Below are 20819 nucleotides of genomic sequence, written 5' to 3' on the forward strand. Positions count from 1 at the left end.
ACTGTTGTGTCAAAGTGACCCCACAAAGGGTAATATTTTAAACTCCCTTAAAATATTTAAATATGTAAAATATTTCATATATATATATGAAGAGTGCCATCTGAAATTTTCTTCTATAATGATAATTTTTATCAAGTTCGTATATTTAAGTTCAATAATCTCACAAAATGACAATTAATAGGTCATTTTCATTGCCATTTAAGTGAAATTACTGAACTTAAATATACAAGCTAGATAAAAATGATCATTCTAGAAGAAAATTTCAGATGGCACTTAGAGGCTTTTGCATAAACTCTTCATATATATATATATATATATATATATATATATATATATATATATATATATATATATATATATATATATATATCAAAAATATTTTATTCTAAATAAACCTTACATTTTTCTTACATTTCTGGCTAAAAATAATTTACATTTATACAACTGTCATCTTTAGGCTATAAACAATCTTTATTAAAGATTCAAAAATTATAATACTAATTGACACTATAATTGATGAAATACAATTAAATGAAGATGACAAATCAGCAGAACCTGCTATGAGAAAATATTATTTTGATATTTTTTCTTGAATACTTTTTCAAAGCCCTGCATTCATGACAAAATGTTCCCACTTTTTTGCTGATTAGAGATAAGATCTATTATATGTAAATAAAATATTAACTGCATATGTAGTTGTCTGTGAAGAAAAAAAAATCTAACGGACGATTTTCCAGTTCACGGCCCTTTAAATTTAAACGTTGCCGCCGGAAAGCGCGAAAAAGGCGCTCAAAACCAAAACGTCAGAGGATTGTCAGGAGGACGGAGGACGGATACCGGTACTGCAAAAAGTCAAGGTAAGACATAATCGATAAATGTTTCTTTTTGTTAGCGATTGCTGCGTTATATCAGGTTGGAGTCTGCATGTTGTGTTATATAGAGTCGATGGAATAATTTATATTCGAAGTTACATTATTTTGGCAGTTCAACTCTAAGCTAGATCTATTATGGTTGTCACGAATGCGAAATGAACAAATAAGTTATCGATTGCTCGGCGAGCCATTAACGTTACATTTAGATTAGCTCATGCTCCCTATCACTCTCCCAACCTTTAGTCAGTTCTGCACGGTTAAAGTATTTAACTCGTTTCATATTTTGGCACAACAATGAAAAAATAAATATATAATATAGAGTCATTTGACATTCATGTTTATATACATTGGACATAATACTGCACTAGTTGTATTACTTTGTGACAGCAATGTTTCATTAACCCTAGGAATAATGCACAAATAAAAAAAAAACTACATGCTTTTTCTTACAATAAAAGCTTTTATGAGATGATTACAAAGTAACAATAATAGATGTTTTGGGTTCAGGTAGACTATTTAAAAGTTGGTTAGGCTATTCCTCTATGTATTTCACATTTTTATTATACCATAGTAATTATAAAATTAACGTTAGTTTTTTTTTTTTTTTTTTTTTGTCATTTACTGTTTTGAGTCACCTTAATATGTGTCAATGTGATTTGCTACAAAAAAACTACTGGTGGGAATAAAATAGTCTACAGTTTAAAAAACATCTAGTGCATTTGCTGCCAAAAAGCCCCTTTTTTGTTTCATCTGACCATAGAATCCGGTCCCTTTTGAAGTTCCAGTCATGTCTGACAAATGGAGTTTAATTTTAGCGGAGTGAGGAGGATTTTTCTTGAAACCCTCCCAAACAACATGTGGATGGTAGGGTTGTTTGATAATTTTTTTTTAGGCTTTCTGACCCCAAGACTCAACTAATCTCTGCAATTCTCCATCTGTGATCCTTGGAGAGTCTTTGGCCACTCAAACTTTCCTCCTCACCGTGCATTAAGACAATCCGTCCTCTTCCAGGCAGATTCGTAACATCACTGTTGATTATAACTTCTTAATTATTGCCCTGATGGTCAAAATGGGGATTTTCAATTCTTTAGCTATTTTCTTACAGCCACTTTCTATTTTGTGATGTTCAACAATCTTTTAATACACATCAGAACTATATTCTTTGGTTTTACTCATTGTGATGGATAATTAAGGGAATTTGGCCTTTGTGTTTCCTCATATTTAAACTCCTGTGAAACAAGAAGTGATAGCTAGACAATTTCATGTTCCTAGTCACCCTGGTGTGCTAAAAAAGATAAATATTAATGGGAATATACTTCTGAGATATTTTACTCGTAAACAAAATCTAGAGGTGCCAATAATTGTGGCCAATGTGTGTTGGAGATAAACATTTATTTCATAATGTGATTTCCATTTCCATTTTTCCATTTACAATGTTATATTTTTTTAGGAACTGACAGAAACAACAGACTGACAGCTGCGGCCACCGATCAAGAGATCGAATCATTTGTTAAAATATGGCTTCAACTTGCAAGTGACCGAGACGGAGGGAGAAGAGAAAGAGAGAAACGGAGGAGGGTCCAAGACACCAGTAAGTCAGTTACATTGTGTTTTTGCTAGATGTGTATAATACCATGGTCTGTCTGAATACTTTATTCTGATTGGCTGCAAGGTGTAGCCATTTGTAACACTTTACAAGTTAACATTAGTTAACTACTTTAGTTAACATGTGGCATGAACAATTCTTCTACAGTATTTATTAGGGGTGGAACGGTACATGTATTCGTATTGAACCAAAACGGTACAGGCGTCACGGTTAGGTGCATGAATATACACGGAGAATACACGGTATAAAAATAAATAAAACTTGCATGCAAATTAATTAATGTAATGCGGAACTACTGTTAAATACGCAGGTTCTTTAGGACACCTAATCTGTAGCTCCGCCTTAGCTCTGAAGCTCTGTGTCTATAATGAACAGGCTGCGATATCAAGATTGCAATGCTGGAATATGTTGTGTGCGTGTGTGTGTGAGAGAGAGATCGAGGCGCGGGCGCGATCGAACAGTGGAAACATAAAAACATACTCCGTCATTTTGTTCATACAGGACATAATTCAAACTGCAAAGTGTTTACTTATATTTGTGTACACTCGCAATAAAACACAACATTGTGCTTTTGTCAAACTGTAAACTCTTGTCAAATTGTAACCTACAACTGTCACCCAACCAAAATCTCTCTCTCTCTCTCTCTCTCTCTCTCTCTCTCTCGGTTGAAGTCCACAGTAGTCGATCGGCGAGTTCACGCGCGTGATCATAGGTAACTAAGCAACTCGACAATCGACTACTGTGGACTTCCACCGAAAACAGGAAGTAAATACAGGTATGTTCGCTGGCTGAATTAACATCACTTTTATTCATATCTTTCACATCTACTGCAGTCAGATTCACCGTGTTCTTTCTGAAGGAATCACTCACATTGGCTGGGCACTTGTAATGACACATCAAGGATGTTAAGAGGCTAAAAGCAGGTTTAAAACTTGCCCCATTGAAGTCAACAGGGTGCAAATTGTAAAGAGTATAACACGGTGTAGGCAACACCGATTTTTGTCCGTTGTTCTCTGTACTGACAGCACTCCAAATTTACAAAAAAATTAGCTCAATGTTAAAATTGACCGGAGTTCTCCTTTAAGACATTTATTTTCCTTTGGTGGTACAGCCTACAGACATGCACAAGAAAAAAAAAATTGCCTTCTACATTTTTGTTTTGCTTTTCCCTCCATTGTACCGAACTCGTACCGAACCGTGATGTCTGAACCGAGGTATGAACCGAACCATGACTTCTGTGTCCCGTTCCACCTCTAGTATTTATTAATCGTAGTTAATGTTAATTTTGATGCTTACTAATGCATTACTAAAATCAAAAGTTGTATTTGTTAATGTATTTATTAACATTAGTTAATGCACTGTGAACTAACATGATCAAACAATGATTGACTGTAACTTTAAGAAAGCTTAATAAATAATGTAGTTAATGTTAGTTAATACTAGTTAATACATTAACTAATGTTAAAGGTATAGCAGAGGATTTTTTACTTCCGGGTGGGTGACCTATACTATTGGTCCTCCTAATTGTCAATCATTCTGGTGAATCAATCAAACTTTTCAAAAAGTGGAGAGGGCGGGTCTTATCTAAAATTCGGAAAGATCCTCCGCTATACCTTTAACAAATAAGACCTTACAGTGTTACCAAACCGTTTAATGCACTGGTAGTTCCAGTCCATTTATTCACCATTCAGTATTAATGTGCTGCTTTGATTAAAGCACAGAGACAGCCGTTTTTAAAGTTTTTAACTTGCAGCTTCACTATTAGTAAATAGACGGTGTATAGACGCAGGTAATTCCTGAACGCATCTCTCACTACAGTGCCTGCTTTTTTTGTTTTGTATTTATTTATTTTATTTTTTAATTATATTTTGTTTAGGACTTTTTTATTTAATTTAGCTGATAAAGTAGTTGTGTGTGTGTTTGTTTTGTACTTCAACACTATTGTATTATCAGCGTTCTGTTACTGAGTCAACTGTTTTTTTTTTATTTGTGTATCCAATAAAGGCTTGCAAGATTGCCATGATGCAGATGGGCCCAGTCAAGGAGGTCAAATTCTATAATTTTGGATGGTTCAATTTGCCAAGGTGTTGTAGTGTGTTAACTTCTGTGTTGTCTGTTTGTTTTTTTGGATGACCAAGGCTACTGGAAACATGTTTTGTTTTTATTTAGTTTTTACTATGCTTTCTATGCATATATTTTGTCTTTATTTATTGTTGGGGTTTTTTTTGGTTTGTTTTTTTGTTTCTTTCCAGTTTTGAAAATGTAAACTTGCAGTGGGTTGTTCTTTGGCAATATTAATAAATGATGCAAATGTTTTCAGAAATGTGTTTGAATCATCTGTTGTAACTTATCTTAACAAAAAGAGGGGCCATTTTTACATTTCTCTTTTCTGTATGTTGGATATTGTTGATGCAGAGTTCACTTAGTGTCAGTGATATTCAGTCACTGAGTTTCCCAAAGTTTTAATGGCACAGCATGCACACACAAAAACACACATTTAAGGCTTATTTAGTTAATTCTTGGCTAATATGTGGCTGAACAAATGGCCTGCTTGTGGCCCAGATATGTGGTATGTGGGCCAGATGAAAGTGTCAAGTGTGGGCCGGATCTGGGCCACAGTAATTTTGCTTTCCGGGCCAGATGTGGGCCAGTTCTGCTTCATTTGTTTTGTTTATGGCTGACATGTGGCATTGCTATGGCTTAATTGTGGCCCAAATCTGGCAAACAGGAGCGGACCGCCCATGTGCCATCATTCCACGCGGTATGTGGGCCAGATGAAAATGATGGCACTTGAGCGGTCCGCTTCTGTTTGCCAGATTTGGGCCACAATTAAGCCATAGCAATGCCACATGTCAGCCATAAACAAAACAAATGAAGCAGAACTGGCACAAATCTGAGCCACAGTTCATTTTAATTCGGGCCCAGATTCGACACTTTCATCTGGCCCACATACCGTGTGGAATGATGGCACTTGGGCGGTCCGCTCCTGTTTGCCAGATTTGGGCCACAATTAAGCCATAACAATGCCGCATGTCAGCCGTAAACAAAACAAATGAAGCAGAACTGGCCCATATCTGGCCCAGACACCAAAGTTGCTGTGGCCCAGATCCGGCCCACACTTGACACTTTCATCTGGCCCACATACCGTGTGGAATGATGGCACTTGGGCGGTCCGCTCCTGTTTGCCGGATATGGGCCACAATTAAGCCATAACAATGCCGCATGTCAGCCGTAAACAAAACAAATGAAGCAGAACTGGCCCATATCTGGCCCAGACACCAAAGTTGCTGTGGCCCAGATCTGGCCCACACTTGACACTTTCATCTGGCCCACATACCGCGTGGAATGATGGCACTTGGGCGGTCCGCTCCTGTTTGCCAGATTTGGGCCACAATTAAGCCATAACAATGCCGCATGTCAGCCGTAAACAAAACAAATGAAGCAGAACTGGCCCATATCTGGCCCAGACACCAAAGTTGCTGTGGCCCACACTTGACACTTTCATCTGGCCCACATACCGCGTGGAATGATGGCACTTGGGCGGTCCGCTCCTGTTTGCCGGATATGGGCCACAATTAAGCCATAACAATGCCGCATGTCAGCCGTAAACAAAACAAATGAAGCAGAACTGGCCCATATCTGGCCCAGACACCAAAGTTCCTGTTTGCCGGATATGGGCCACAGTCAAGTGTGGGCCAGATGTGGGCCAGTTCTGCTTCATTTGTTTTGTTTACGGCTGACATGCGGCATTGCTATGGCTTAATTGTGGCCCACATCTGGCAAACAGGAGCGGACCGCCCAAGTGCCATCATTCCACGCGGTATGTGGGCCAGATGAAAGTGTCAAGTGTGGGCCGGATCTGGGCCACAGCAACTTTGGTGTCTGGGCCAGATATGGGCCAGTTCTGCTTCATTTGTTTTGTTTACGGCTGACATGCGGCATTGTTATGGCTTAATTGTGGCCCAAATCTGGCAAACAGGAGCGGACCGCCCAAGTGCCATCATTCCACACGGTATGTGGGCCAGATGAAAGTGTCAAGTGTGGGCCGGAACTGGGCCACACCAATTTTGCTATCTGGGAAGGGTTTTGGAAATATATTATGAAGGTCGAAAAGTTACATAGTGTTGCTTTAAAGTTCAAGGGGGGACGTCATTGCAGTTCAAATTGGTTAATTATTATTTTCAATGAAAGGGAATGAAAGGGATTTCTATATTGTATTCACTCAATAGCCTATGAAAGCTATATGAATTCAGCACAAAAGCATAGGGCAAAAAATATATAGGCCTATATAATAATTTTTAAAAAGCAGCTCAGTATTCTATGGTTGGTTGTAAAATCAACTTTCATTGCAGCCAATAGACTTGCTTCTCTATCGGTGCGGGTCACAGAACCGATCATCAGAGCAAACCACTTCAGGTAAATTAACTGATAAACTGAGATTATGGGTGAAAATCAAGAAACAGAATGTCCATACTATCCATCCTTAATAGTATGTGAGATTAAAATGTGTCCCAAAGTAGTAGGCTATGTTGAAAAGAGTATGCCAGAAGTCCTGTCTTTATGTTTCCTATAGATTCTACTATTTTTTACTATTCTACTATTGTCTACTATTTCCTATAGATTTTCGAAGTGTGGATCCGATCTCGCTATAATGGCTAATATTGCCCACAACCCATTTCGCTTGAGGAGGATTCGGTTCAGAACTAAAATTCAAAATATGGCGGATGAGCGCGATTGACGTTTAAGTAGAGAAGATTGGATAAAAGGATTTGAGTGACTAATAATCAACATTCAAGCTGTTAAAATGTTTTTATGTAATGTTATTCGTCTTATATTTCATCTGTAGCAATAATGTGAACTTTTAAAAAGATTGTCTGGCCATTAACTTTTAAATGCATCATGATCATGGTTTGAAACGAACACTCGCCAAATGCAGGTAAAAATCAAGTGTGGCGGGTAACGCTGTCAAATCACTAGCCACTTTGGCGGGTTATTATGTTTAGTCACTTTGCTGGGGAAGTCCGTGTAAGCCAAATCTGCGCGAATTTAGTGTATGATATATTAAATACAGCGTATTGTGCAGAATCTGCGCATATCTGGCTTTGTTGAACATGCACGTCACTACGCAGCAAATAACGGCGCGCTTGTTCATTTGCATTGAAGCAATAGCATAGATTAAAAAGCGTTTGGTTAACAGAAAAGAGTTGTTTTACAACATCCTAATTTTTTTTATGTTCTTTCTACTGTATTGATCTGTTCACCTAAAACATATTTTTGGTGATGAGGATGAAAGAGGAAGCTGGAGATGGCTGGATGACAGGATTTCGTTTGAATAAGAAATTAATGTGTGTATATATACAATATAGCCTAATACAATTGCTAGACGCTCTATTATGTGTCTGCTGTGCAGCTGCACTGCGTTTTAAAAAATTTGGCTTCAATATTCTTGAGAAAAGGAGTTTTCCCATATACGCAATAAGAGAGACGTCTCGAAAGGGAACACTATTTATGAAGGGGTGTGTTTTGTTTCTTTGTGGAGTTTAATAATTTTCATTGTACATATAGGAGGAATTTGTAAAACAATTGCAACAATAGTCTATCAAATATCATTCATATCACAAAGTAGACTAGTTTTAGTGTCACTGTTTACAAGTGATGCATTGAGAACATATTGAAGACTTTATTGGATTGAAATTACTCTCTGCACATTGTGAAAATGTGAGAAATAAAAATAACCAAAAACTTGTGATTTATTTAGCTATAATGAATAGATTTAATTTAGCTTACAATAGCTCAAGAGATTTAACATTGTATTCAGCATTGCTAATGAACCAGTAGTAGTAAACAATTATTCTTTTGGCTAAAAATGGCACCAGATGTTTTGCTATGTATATTTGAAGAGGCATTTCCTCTCATAATATGAACTTGACAAACACATCACTGAGAGAAGATGAAATTGCTTGAATGTGTTCTGTGTCTGCGATAATTCAGCAGTGAAATACTTCCAGCTGCTAGTTATGAAATAAGGTTTACGGTCATTTAGGCTCTTACATTATATGGTTATATGCTATATTTTGACTAACAATTTAGTCCAAAAAAGTAATGAAAATTAACTTGTTTTGAGCATATTTTCTGTTCTAGTCGAATCCATCGTGATTAATGAAACAAGTTAACTGATTAATTCACTGTGTTTATCAGATTGTGAGGACTTTAATTAATCATGCAACTTGCATTGAGCTGCTCAGACAGAACTGGAGTTGGAGTTTTTAATGTAAATCTTTACATTTCTTTAATAACTCTCACATGTTTTATTAATAATACTTGTACCATTTAACTTGAATTTAAAATTGAAAATGAAACTTTAAAATTAAGTCGAAATGTAGGCTATATTAAAATCAACAACATAAGTAGGCCTAACACACAACAGTTGAAGGAGTCCAGAAGGTATACAATTGCAAACTCCATATATTTGAAGTTTGAATTTTTTTCCTAAATTAAACCTATTTGGGGAGATAAATCGTGTTTGTATAATCTCAAACAAGGTAACAGATCTTATCATGGTTGTCCCGTACCTATTTTAATCTATACAGGTTAGATAGTTTAATACGGTTTCCGCCAGTAGAGGCGCTTGAGCAACCGAAGCAATGACACACATCCGAGTCTAGGAGAAGAAGAGAAGTGAGCGAGGGAAGGGGACATAAAGATGAGAACACAGCCGTTTAATCTGCTCCAAATCTGCTGTTTTTCAGACTGTGAGTACATTCATTTTATCATTTATTAGGAGAAATCTAAATCTAAACGGAAAAACGAGTCTGTTCATTTAGTGAATCACTCAGAAATGAATCGGAATGAACCGACTGTTGCTCATTACGCTCGTCAAACGTAAACTCGTTACTGACTGGTTTTTCACATTACAATTTGTGAAGATTGAGTTTCCATCTTTTGATTTGTGTTTTCATTTTTGCAATTAAACCTGGTAAACAGTTTTAATGCATGTAAATCATGTCTTATGTAAGAGCAACATACAAATCAGCTAGAGGAGTTGAATTGTTTCTAAATGGTTGTTTGATCAAAACACTTAAAGCTGAATAATGGAGAGCGATTGTTAGTGTAATGATCATCTGCTATAACGACCACAATTCACTCCTTCAGTCAGTGAAGCTCCCACAGCCGTTCATGGGGAATATTCCCATCTTCCCACAGGAGAAGCAGCAGCAAGCAGGAGGAATTACTCCAGGAGAAACTACTGACATAGGCCTACTATTGTAAAGATGGAGTTTGAGGAAGAACCCTGCAGAATAAAAGATGAAGATACAGAGGAACAAATAGGTTGGTGTTTTCCTTCATTCTCTTTAAAGTGTCATGACTTTGAATTATCGGTCTACATCATTGTCTTCTGTCTATCAGAATAAATCCTCCTGTCATTGCGTTCATGATCAGACGTATGGCTATTTCAGTGTCCTTATTTTCAGAGTCCGTTTATGAACGATGTGATCCACGTTGCAAGCGTTGTTGAACTCATCGCGGCATTCAGGTCAGAAACTGCTCTCATGCGCGCATCTGTTGTTTGATTCTCCGCTGTAATGCGGTCTCATGCGTAACACAGCACAGTGATAGGATTGAACAAGATCTTTCTCATGAATAAATGCAGAGAGTCGCTCGGTTGCCAGCTAATGTAGAATCGTGCTGGCAGCCAATCACACACACCGAAGGAACGCTTCTACCTCACATTCAGCCAATCACACACACCGAAGGAACGCTTCTACCTCACATTCAGCCAGTCACACACACCGAAGGAACGCTTCTACCTCACATTCAGCCAATCACACACACCGAAGGAACGCTTCTACCTCACACTCAGTGACGTTGCCTCGACTTTCCTTTTAACCTGGAAAAATGCAAAAATTTCCACTTATTGGTAACATTTATGAGTTCTTTTAGTGTTTTCAGTGATGTGCAACCTGTACATATATGTTCACATCTCAAAAAATGTGATTTGGGCTTTCCTTTAATGACTTATGAGGAACATTAAGATGAAAATAGACATTTAACAATACATCTAAAACTATATGCAAAAAAAGTAACGTCCTCCCACTTAAAACTGCTTTTTTTAGTAGTGGATTTTACTGATACCGATAACTAGATTGGGCCGTACTTGCCAACAACCAATTAATCAATCGATAGTTTTTAAAATTGGTACTGGATAAAAAAACAAACATAACACAGTGCTGAACAAAGTAAAACAGTGCTGAACTTTATTACAAAAATAAAAAAAACAGTACTGAACCATGAAAATGTGCTAAATGTAATAAATATGAATATATTAAAATGAAAAGTTCTACTGAACAAATTCTACAGAAAATTATTTAAACACTAAAATATTACAGGTCAAATGTGTGTTTCTTTAGCTATAACCTAGAAACATGCAAGTACTACTTGTTCACAAGAATGTATTGCTAGCTTACATGAACTCTGCTTTTATGCAACATACATTTTTACAGCATGTATTAATTTTTGAGCAATACAATTGTACCTTGATCATTCATGTTCGTTCATAGTGCATTAACTAAGGTTAACAGATAAAATAAAAATTAAAACTCCATTAAAAAACGTATTAGTAAATGTTGACATTAACAAACTAACAATGAAAAATACTTCTACAGCATTTATTAAACTTAGTTAATTTTACAAATGGAATTGTGTCAAAACAAACTCCACGAGGCATCAGTGATAGTTTTTATTTCGCCTCTAGAGGCCGCTCTCGTACTGTATGATGACAGCGCACCCTTCTCAGCCTCTCCAACAATGGACGCAACCCAGAACAACTATTGGCATGAATTTTTACAGATAACCGATTTGTTCCACCAATCAACTATCGGTGCCGATTAATCGGCAAAACCAATGAATCGGTCGACCTCTTATCAACCCACCATCCAAACAATTGCTGCCCCAAAATTGCTGCTGTTTCGAAAGTGAAAGTAAAATGTTCAACAGTGCGTGTCCACTAGTGCAGAGCAAGCTTTTTCAGTTAATTTCAATTCATTTTAAACGCACGCTCTGATCTGCACCAGTGGACACGCACTGTAATGCTGCGTTCACACCAAACGCGAATAGAGCATCTGGCGCGAGTGATTTCAATGTTAAGTCAATGTAAAGACATGTTTACCTGTGTCTGGAGGTCCTGTGGCGCGAATGAGGCGTTTAGCGCGGCGTGGTGGACGCGAATTGAGCGTCTGGCGCGATACACGCTTTACGCATTAATTATTTTATTTGGTGCTTTTTGTGCATTCACGCATTTGACGCGAATTCGCGTCTGACGCCAGAGTTGAAAAATCTGAACTTTGGTGTCTGTTCGCGTCACGTTCACCAATCAGGAGCCTGCTTGCTGCTGTCACGTGGTGAAGTGATGGGATAAACTCCCGCCCGGAGTCACTCATTCAATGCAATATAGCAGAATATAATATTCAATATAGCAGTTAACTAAGTATCACTAGAAAGTGAGTATATACTAGTGAGTATCACTAGAAAGAGCACCAACAGTGGTATACGTACCACAGTTTGAAAAACATTTATAGTTTTTCAATATTTAATATACAGTATTTAAAATTTCATATACATTTTCTAACGGAAGACAGATGGACAGGCGCTCTGCAGCTGGGATAGAGCACCTTTGTCCTAAAGGGTGATCCTCCGATGCGGTTACTCTCTCGATGAATGCTCGATCAACATCAGCCATCTTGCAAACAGACAAACGCTTAGCACTTGCCCCTCCCACAAGAAGCGGATTTCGCCTCAGATGCGCGTCAATTTCGCTCTGGACGCGCGAATGGATTCAAAATGTTCAAGCGTCCAACTAGACGCGGTAGATGCAAATTTGACGAGCTATTCACGTTTGGTGTGAACATGTCCAACTCAAAGTTTCTTCACGGTCACACCCCTAGTTACATGTGGTTTTGGCATTAGAAAGGACTAATGCCAAAGCGCTGTCTTTAGTGTCTTACATTACAGACACTAGTGTTTATTGTCCAAAAATTTGTACCTGACCCTGAAGAGACCCGTAAAGTTGCTACACTGAACCGACCCGGACCGGTCTATTATTTGAAAGCTGGACCCGAAACCGGCCGTTATCGTTTCACAACCCTAGTCCTAAGTTAATGGAACTGTTAGGCCTGTTTTCACCTCCACTCTGGACTGCCTCCATGAGTAACCCCAACCCCCCAAAATTTTCTTGGGAGGAATATTGTGGGTGTCTGCCAACCACACACACAAGATGGTCGTGGCCATTATGATCCGCGTAGCTCTCTCTGGGCTGGGCTCTGGGGCTGGAGTGGACTCAGGGGCTAGAGCCTTTACTGGACTCTTGTCATGGGCTGGTGTGGATCTGTGTGTGGCCCAGACACACACAAATGTTAGAGCCATTATGGATTGTGCAATGCTCTCTGGGTTAGGCTCTGGAATATCTCTTACTGGAACAGACTTGGGGAATTTCTCTCATTGGACATTACTCACTGGAAGCATTGTGACCATTGGAACTGGCAGTGCTGTAATCCTTTGAGATGGAATTTTTCTCACTGCTACTAGATCCCTTTTAATGGGTCTTTTGTTCGTTCTGTCACAGGCTGGTTGCAGCAGAGATTAAACTGGATCTAAGTGCAGCAGTCTTTATTGATACTTTATTGAACTAACAGAAATACTCAGGTTTGTCGGGAATTCAAAAACAGGAACAGAACAACCAGTAAATAGTAACAACGACAAACAACTGAACAGCACTGAACACTGGGCTTAAATATACAGCAAACAAGAGAGGGTAAATTAACTAGACACACCTGAACAGAACTAACTCAACCAGTAACGTGGATACAAACAGACAGGGGACGGAGGAAGACTGAACTAATTAACACACTGAAATACTAAAACAGAAAAACAAACATGAATCAAAACACTCAACACGTGACTGCTCCTGCACCCTCCCCCTCCCCCTCCCCCTCCCGGGAGAGTAGGCAGCTCTGGGAAGGCCGTGAACGGGTAAACACAACATAAATGTTAGAGTTATTATGGACCGTGCAATGCTCTCTGGGTTGGGCTCTGGAATGTCCCTTTACTGGAACAGACTCAGGAATTTCCCTCACTATTGTGAGGGTGGCGGGGCATCTCCCTGACACCCCCTGCAGCAAAACCTAATTAGATGTTACTCCCCAAGCCATGTCTCGTCGTTTCAGCCAAAGCCAGTGGCTTGCTTTTTCAGCTTCCTCAGATAGCTCTTTGGTGGATCTGCTCAGTGTGCCTCCCCATAGTCCCAGGTCCTTGAGCAGACATGATATTGATCTGCCCACAAAGCCTCTGGCTCCCACTTCCACCGGGTACAGCCTCACACTCCTTCCACTTTCTCTGGTGTGCCAGGTCTGCATACTTCATCTTCTTTCTCTCGTAGGCAGCTTCCAGTTCCTCCTCCCATGGCACTGTCAGCTCGATCAGTATTGCTGACTTCAATAGTTTATTTTCGGTCCGCCGGGAAACAAAGCGCAGACGTGTGATTGCGGAAGAAAAACTGTTGTGTTTACATGAGTGACAATGAGCATTTATCAAGATCAGCTAAACGTAGGATTCTCAAAAGTATGCGAGGTTCACGGCATAGACTCTTTAAGAGATGTCCAGGAGTTTTGTTTGAGGCACTTAGTGGAGACAAAAAGAGATATTTTAGCCTGTTTGCCGACGGGATTTGGGAAGAGTATTATTTTCCAAGCCTGGCCGACCCTTTTTCAGCATTTAGAAGGATTCCCAGCAGATCCAATTTTACTAGTTGTGTGTCCCCCTCCTATCTATCTTGTTTTCTTCTCCTTCTTTGATTTTCTATGCTGACTGACTTGTTGCACGCCGGTCTGTTGTTGTGGGGACATTTCCACGCCCCGAAACGTGACGCTGAACGAAACGAACTGTAATTGGTTGTTTGACATGTCGGTCAAACGGCCTTATGGGCGGGCCTTGGCCAAAGAAAGCTGCTATGAATTCCAGACCTTCAGCCGTCAGTCTGAAGGTCTGGCTACGCGAGACTATCCCAGGTCTACTTCCATCTTCCACACCGCCCTTGATGTTAATAGCTTGGCGGGTGGTCTCTTGCTGGTATGCATTGCGGGTTCCCTCTGCCTGATGAAGTGGATCCTGCATCAGCTCTCTGATGGACTCTGGTCATTTGCCTCCTGCCGACTTTTCTCCAGCACCTCTGCCAGCTTCCTGAGCACTCAGTGCTGTTTTACAGCCCGACAGAATATGCTGGAGTGAGGCTTTGATGGTCCCGCAGAGGTCACAGGATTGCTCTGTTCCAAGCCATTGGTGGTGGTTTTTAGGGCTTGGGAGGGTGTCGTATGTTGCCCTAATGAGAAAACTGGGCCGAGCCTGTGGCAGTTTCCAGAACTCTACCCAGCTGATTGCTCGGCTCGTGACACACTCCCAAGTTGTCTACCGCCCCTGCTGCCCCTGTACTACAGACCTCATTCTGATCTTCTCCTGCTCAATCCTGCTCAATCCTGGTGACCTCTGCAACAACAAGGTCCTTCCTCTCCTTCCTGCTTGCCTTGGACCATGGGATGAGTGGCTTGCTCCTCCTTGGCCCCCCATATCCTTCCAGTCTCAACTCTGGCATTTGCATCAACCAGGGCCCTGTCGGCACTTTAAGCATTGTGACCAATGCTGTAATCCTTGGAGCTGGAATTTTTCTCACAGCTGCTAGATCCCTTTTAATGAGTCTGTCGTTCTGTCAGGGGCTGGTTATTCTGTCACATTTCTGCCACAATACCATAGTGCAGTTAGTATTGCTACAGTAAACATGGTAAATGATGGAGAATTGTTGACTGAAAAGTCTTCTGACTGTATCGTTGCACACAGTGTTTCTCCTGTTTGTCAGTGCTGTTTCATCTGGCTTTAAACTAGTTTAAATCACTGAGACATTTGTGTTCTTCACTGAATTCAAGTGCTTGATATCGTTTATTGGGAAATTATATTGCGATAATTATTGTTATCGTTATATCGCCCAGTCCTAGTCCTAAGTTATTGGAACTGTGACATTAATTGTGACATTGTTTGGCCTGGTTTCACAGACAGGGCTTAGATTAAACCAGGATTAGGCCTTGGTTCAATTAGGACATTTAAGTAGCTTTTATAAATGTGCCTTAAAAACATTATTGATGTGCATCTTGAGACAAGACAATGGCAGTGACAAATATTTTAAGATCTCTCAGTGCATGTTGCTTTCAATTAAAACAGCTCAAACATGTGTTTTAGTCTGAGACTAAACTGACTTGACTTTCACTTGCCTGTGAAACCGGGGGTTTGTGTCTTAAGGACTGTTCCACAGGTGCATGTGCAATAATTTGCAAATGGTTAATTGAACGAGCATGAAAAACATTGTCTAATAAATATCTGTAAAGCTTACTTTGATTTTACAAAATTATCTTTAAAATACAGTATCCTGAGTTTAATGTACTCACACTAGGCATGGTTGTCTTGTGCCGTGTCCTGGCGTGATTGTCCCAAACTCCCCCGCTGGTCTGCACTCACATTGCACTTAATGTTCTGGGCCGGCGCACTTTTAAAAAAAAAAACTTGATTGTGCTGCACGTATTAGATTATTACGGAGACAGCCCAATCGAACCGTGCGTGAGCCCACCTCTTCAAGCGGGCCTGGACACGGTACGAAAACGATCACACTAGTCAAACGTACCAGATTTGGGGTCAAATGTGCTCTGGCATGATTCAGATCGCCTATTGTGAGTACACCCGACTCAGTAGTAAACTGGATTTGTGCTAAATTGAGATTGAACCACATTTCTTTTTGTCCTTTTATTGACTAATGGGAATTTAATATGTTGATTTTTAGATCCGGTGGAAGTGAATGAAGACAAACAGCAAAAACCTCATAATTTCACGAATGAAGATGGAAACACAGTCGTCAAAGGATCTTTCACCTGCTCTGAATGTGGAAAGAGTTACATGCATAAAACACACCTTCAGAGACACAAGAGGATTCACACTGGAAAAAAACTGTTCACATGCTCTCAGTGTGGAAAGAGTTTCACAGATAAATCAACCCTTAACAGACACATGAGATCTCACACCGGAGAAAAACCGTTCACTTGCTCTCAGTGTGGAAAGAGTTTAACAGATAAATCAACCCTTAATAGACACATGAGAATTCACACTGGAGAAAAACCGTTCTCATGCACTCAGTGTGGAAAGAGTTTTAGGTGCAAAGGTGTTCTCAACGATCATCTGCGCCGTCACTCTGGAGTGAGATCTTTCCGCTGTGATCAGTGTGATAAAACATTTGTTTTTTCATCAAGCTTACAAAATCATCTTAATGTTCATGCTGGTGTGAAGCCTCACTTTTGTTCTTTATGTGGAAAGAGATTTACACTACTGCAGCATTTAAAAGAGCATGAGACTATTCACACTGGTGTGAGACCTTATATTTGCTCTGACTGTGGAAAGACCTTCACTACATCCACCCACTTAAAATCACACCAGAGAATTCATACTGGAGAGAAGCCGTACAAGTGCTATTGTGGGAAGACCTTCACTACATCGAGCGGCTTAAAATCACACCAGAGAGTTCATACTGGAGAGAAACCGTACAAGTGCTCACACTGTGAAAAGAGTTTCTCTCAGTCAGGACACCTGAAAGATCATGAGAAAGTTCATACTGGAGAGAAGCCGCACCAGTGCTCTACATGTGGGAAAGGTTTCATCCGATTATCTCAGCTACAGACTCATAAGAAAAAGCGTTGCTTTGAGTTTCGTAAATAACTAAAGTTCATTTTCAGATCTGTCACATTCAAGTTAATAGTTTGATATTCTGATAAATCAAAAGATTGAATTTCTTGTAACATAGTGACATCATCTGATAGAGAAATTTGTCAAAATTACATAGAGGCATGTAGCCTAGAAATCTAGACGCACCCTAGCGTGGTCTAGCAATTCTCCGTTGACTTTCGAGCTGGAAAAAATAAACTCTAGTCAGGCCAATCACATCGTGTATAGAGTAGGCGGGGCGGGCTTAACATAATGACGACAGAGTTGCGACGGTTCCCTGCTACTTGAAAACAAAGAATGGCGGCTGCTGGAGAACAGTCTTTCGAATCGGCTTTGGCCACGACTCTGGAGGACTTGGAGTTAATCTTTTCTTTGAGAAAAGAGCAAAGAACGGCACTTAAGTCATTTTTAAAAAAGGAAGATGTGTTCGGAGTTTTGTCGACTGGATACGGCAAAAATTTAATATACCAACTAGCCTTCTTCGTTGCTCTGATTGGTTGTAGCGCTATTGCGTGCAGAGGGATTTTGAGAGACTGTGCCAATGTTGAGTTGCCAGACCTAATATCTTGATGTAGGTCTGGCTTGCCAGGCTAAGAGGCATGGTGAGGGATGCTCCAGTTTTAGATGGAAATGCTTATTTATGTTTATAAATATTGTGTGTGGGAGTAAATTTAGTTAAACTAGTTATCTCCATCAATATTCTGTGCAAATTAATTTTATTCTGGCTGTGAAGAGGTGATGCACTATTATTAATGTCATCCATTATATACTGCATGTAGAATTTGTTACAAGAATAAAGAAACAAAACTTGTACTTAGAGTGGCTTTAAAGGAGAACTCCGGTCAATTTTAACATTGAGCTCATTTTTTTGTAAATTTGGAGTGCTGTCAATACAGAGAACAATGACAAAAATCGGTGTTGCCTACACCATGTTATCCTCTTTTTAAAATTTGCACCCTGTTGACTTCAATGGGGCCAGTTTTAAACCTGCTTTTACCCTCTTAACATCCTTGATGTGTCATTACAAGTGCACAGCCAATGTGAGTGATTCCTTCAGAGTGAACACGGGTGAATCTGACTGCAGTAGATGTGAAAGATATGAATAAAAATGAAGTTAATTCAGCCAGCGCTCATACCTGTATTTACATCCTGTTTTTGGTCGAAGTCCACAGTAGTCGATTGTCGAGTTCACGCGCATAGGTTTAGTACCCATGATCACGCGCGTGAACTCGACAATCGACTACTGTGGACTTCGACTGAAAACAGGATCACATCAAGGACGTTAAGAGGCTAAAAGCAGGTTTAAAACTTGCCGATTTTTGTCGTTGTTCTCTGTATTGACAGCACTCCAAATTTACAAAAAAATGAGCTCAATGTTAAAATTGACCGGAGTTCTCCTTTAAGCCATGAGCAAATTTGTTCATGAACAAAGTCATGTTCACAAAGTCACCAGAATCGTCCAGCTCTACTATCTAGTACCTAATGATGAAATGATATTATTTAACTTCGTACACTGCGATTATACCTTGTATTTTGACGAACATAATAAAAAAGTAATGAAATGGAACTTGTCATTTTTTAAGCTGATTTTGTGTCGTCTTGATCCTCTGAATAATTTGTATGAGCTTCTCTTTATGTAGTTATGGCAATAGTTTGGCAGCGTCACAGATGTTCCTCTAGATGGCGCCATTTGTGTTCGTTTCAACCACGTGATCTTATGAATCCATCGTGATTCATAAACATGCACTATGTAACTTTTTTTCAAAATTTAGAAATATTTATATAAAGAGAGTAAATTGTGAATCCATCTTCCAAACATTATCTTTGTCTTATCCTGAATCACTACGTTAGGTCTATAGTGTTTATATTGGGACTACTTTAGTCGCGGAGTAAACCGAGTACCTGCGTGACTCGCCTTAGACATAAAAGGAGAGAAGTAGCTACGGCTTCAATATTCTTCCGCAACACACATTAATTTTTGTCTATTAAGTGCCAAAGGCTACATATTACACCTTTATCTGATTTAATTTACTGTGTTCATCAGACTGATTTTATTTTTATTGGTATAAATCTAAATCAGACAACTTGCATTGAGCTGCTCGGTTTTAATATAAAACTTTATATAACTCTCACATTTTTTATTTTATTTATAATACTTACCATATAAATTTAAAATGAAGTCAAGATTTTAAAAAAGCAAGAAAATCACTAACACGTAATAGTTGGAGTCCAGATGGTAAATACAATTGCAAACTCCTTGACAGATATTTGAAGTTTGATTCTTTATCCCAAATCAAACATTTGGGGAGATAAATACAAACATGTCATCTTATCCTGTTGTCTTGGATCTAAACTATGAAGGTAAGATAGTTTAACCCTTGTGTGGTGTTCATATTTTTGTTACTCAGCCAGTGTTCGTGGGTCTGGTGGACCCGCTGCATTTTGGGGTTTTTAATTCAACACAATCAAAAATGTTATGTTAAAATACTCAACAGATGTTTACTTCATCCCAATTACAAGCAATATAAACAACATATATGGTTAATATTTTCTCTTTACCTTTGTTAGATCACATTTAAGAATTGCAACCTCGTGTGGGAATGGCAGGAGTAGAAACACAAAACTCACTCTTGCACACAATCTCTCACACGCACACACACACACACACTCATGCACACACATACACACGCCCACAACACACACACAGACACACACAAAACACACACACACACACTTGGATATGTGGTGTACAGTCACTCTCCATAGGCATAATGGTTTTTCTAATGTACAAACTGTATAATCTATCCCCCTACACTAACCCTACCCCTAAACCTACCAATCACAGAAAACTTTTGCCATTTTTTGAATTTCAAAAAACACCATTTAGTATATTAGTATGTTTTAGTATGAGGACACAGATGTCGTCATAAACCATGTTTACGTTGTAATACCCATGTCATTATACACATTTGTGTCCTCATAAACCATATACAAGAACATACACACACTAACAGCAAGCCCTGACAGGAGGAGGACAGAGTAAAGGTACACAGGACCTACAATTTCCACACTTTTATTAGCCCCGGGTCCAGTGGACCCAAACATCCTGTGTGTAATATAAATGTATAGGGGGGGTGTACAGTGTGTTTTCATTGAAAATGTGTTCTGATATATTCCTCACAGAAAATGAGCCAAGGCCAATGAGTCTCAGTTTGAAAAGATAATTAATTGTATCATTTTTCTTTTGATACAAAAAGAAAAATAAAACGGGTCCAACAGACCCGAACACTATACAAGGGTTAAAATGGTTTCCGCCAGTAGAGGCGCTTGAGCAACCGCAATGACACACATCCGAGTCTAGGAGAAGAAGAGAAGTGAGCGAGGGAAGGGGACATAAACATGAGAAGTGGAACACAGCCGTTCATTCTGCTCTAAATCTGCTGTTTTCAGACTGTGAGTACATACATTTTATCATTTATTAGGAGAAATCTAAATCCAAACAGCGAAAAGAGTCCGTTCATTTAGTGAATCACTCA

At 39.3% G+C, this 20819-nt stretch overlaps 2 protein-coding genes across 3 annotated transcripts in view; both read left to right on the forward strand.

Annotated features, from left to right (window-relative positions):
* The first annotated feature begins 9131 nt into the window (after nt 1–9131).
* Nucleotides 9132–18845, forward strand: LOC311097524 (uncharacterized protein). 2 transcript variants are annotated; one of them, XR_014609269.1, is made up of 4 exons: nt 9132–9230; nt 9682–9807; nt 16352–18102; nt 18676–18845. XR_014609269.1 is itself a non-coding variant. In XM_084137279.1 (3 exons), the coding sequence occupies exons 2-3, from the start codon at nt 9750–9752 to the stop codon at nt 17275–17277; spliced, it is 984 nt and encodes a 327-aa protein (XP_083993405.1). In that variant the 5' UTR covers nt 9132–9230; nt 9682–9749; the 3' UTR covers nt 17278–18845. The 2 variants fall into 2 exon arrangements, 1 of the variants encoding a protein (XP_083993405.1); XM_084137279.1 differs by having other exon boundaries at nt 16352–18845.
* Nucleotides 18846–20629: 1784 nt separating this feature from the next.
* LOC311097047 (uncharacterized protein) overlaps nt 20630–20819 on the forward strand; it is a 37072-nt gene continuing 36882 nt past the window's right edge. Inside the window, exon 1 of the mRNA XM_084136509.1 lies at nt 20630–20736. The gene's annotated coding sequence lies outside the window, so the exon portion shown is untranslated. The remainder of the gene's footprint in view (nt 20737–20819) is intronic.

This window comes from Abramis brama (genome assembly GCF_963993115.1).
Source record: "Abramis brama genome assembly, chromosome: 15".
NCBI classification, from domain to species: domain Eukaryota; kingdom Metazoa; phylum Chordata; class Actinopteri; order Cypriniformes; family Leuciscidae; genus Abramis; species Abramis brama.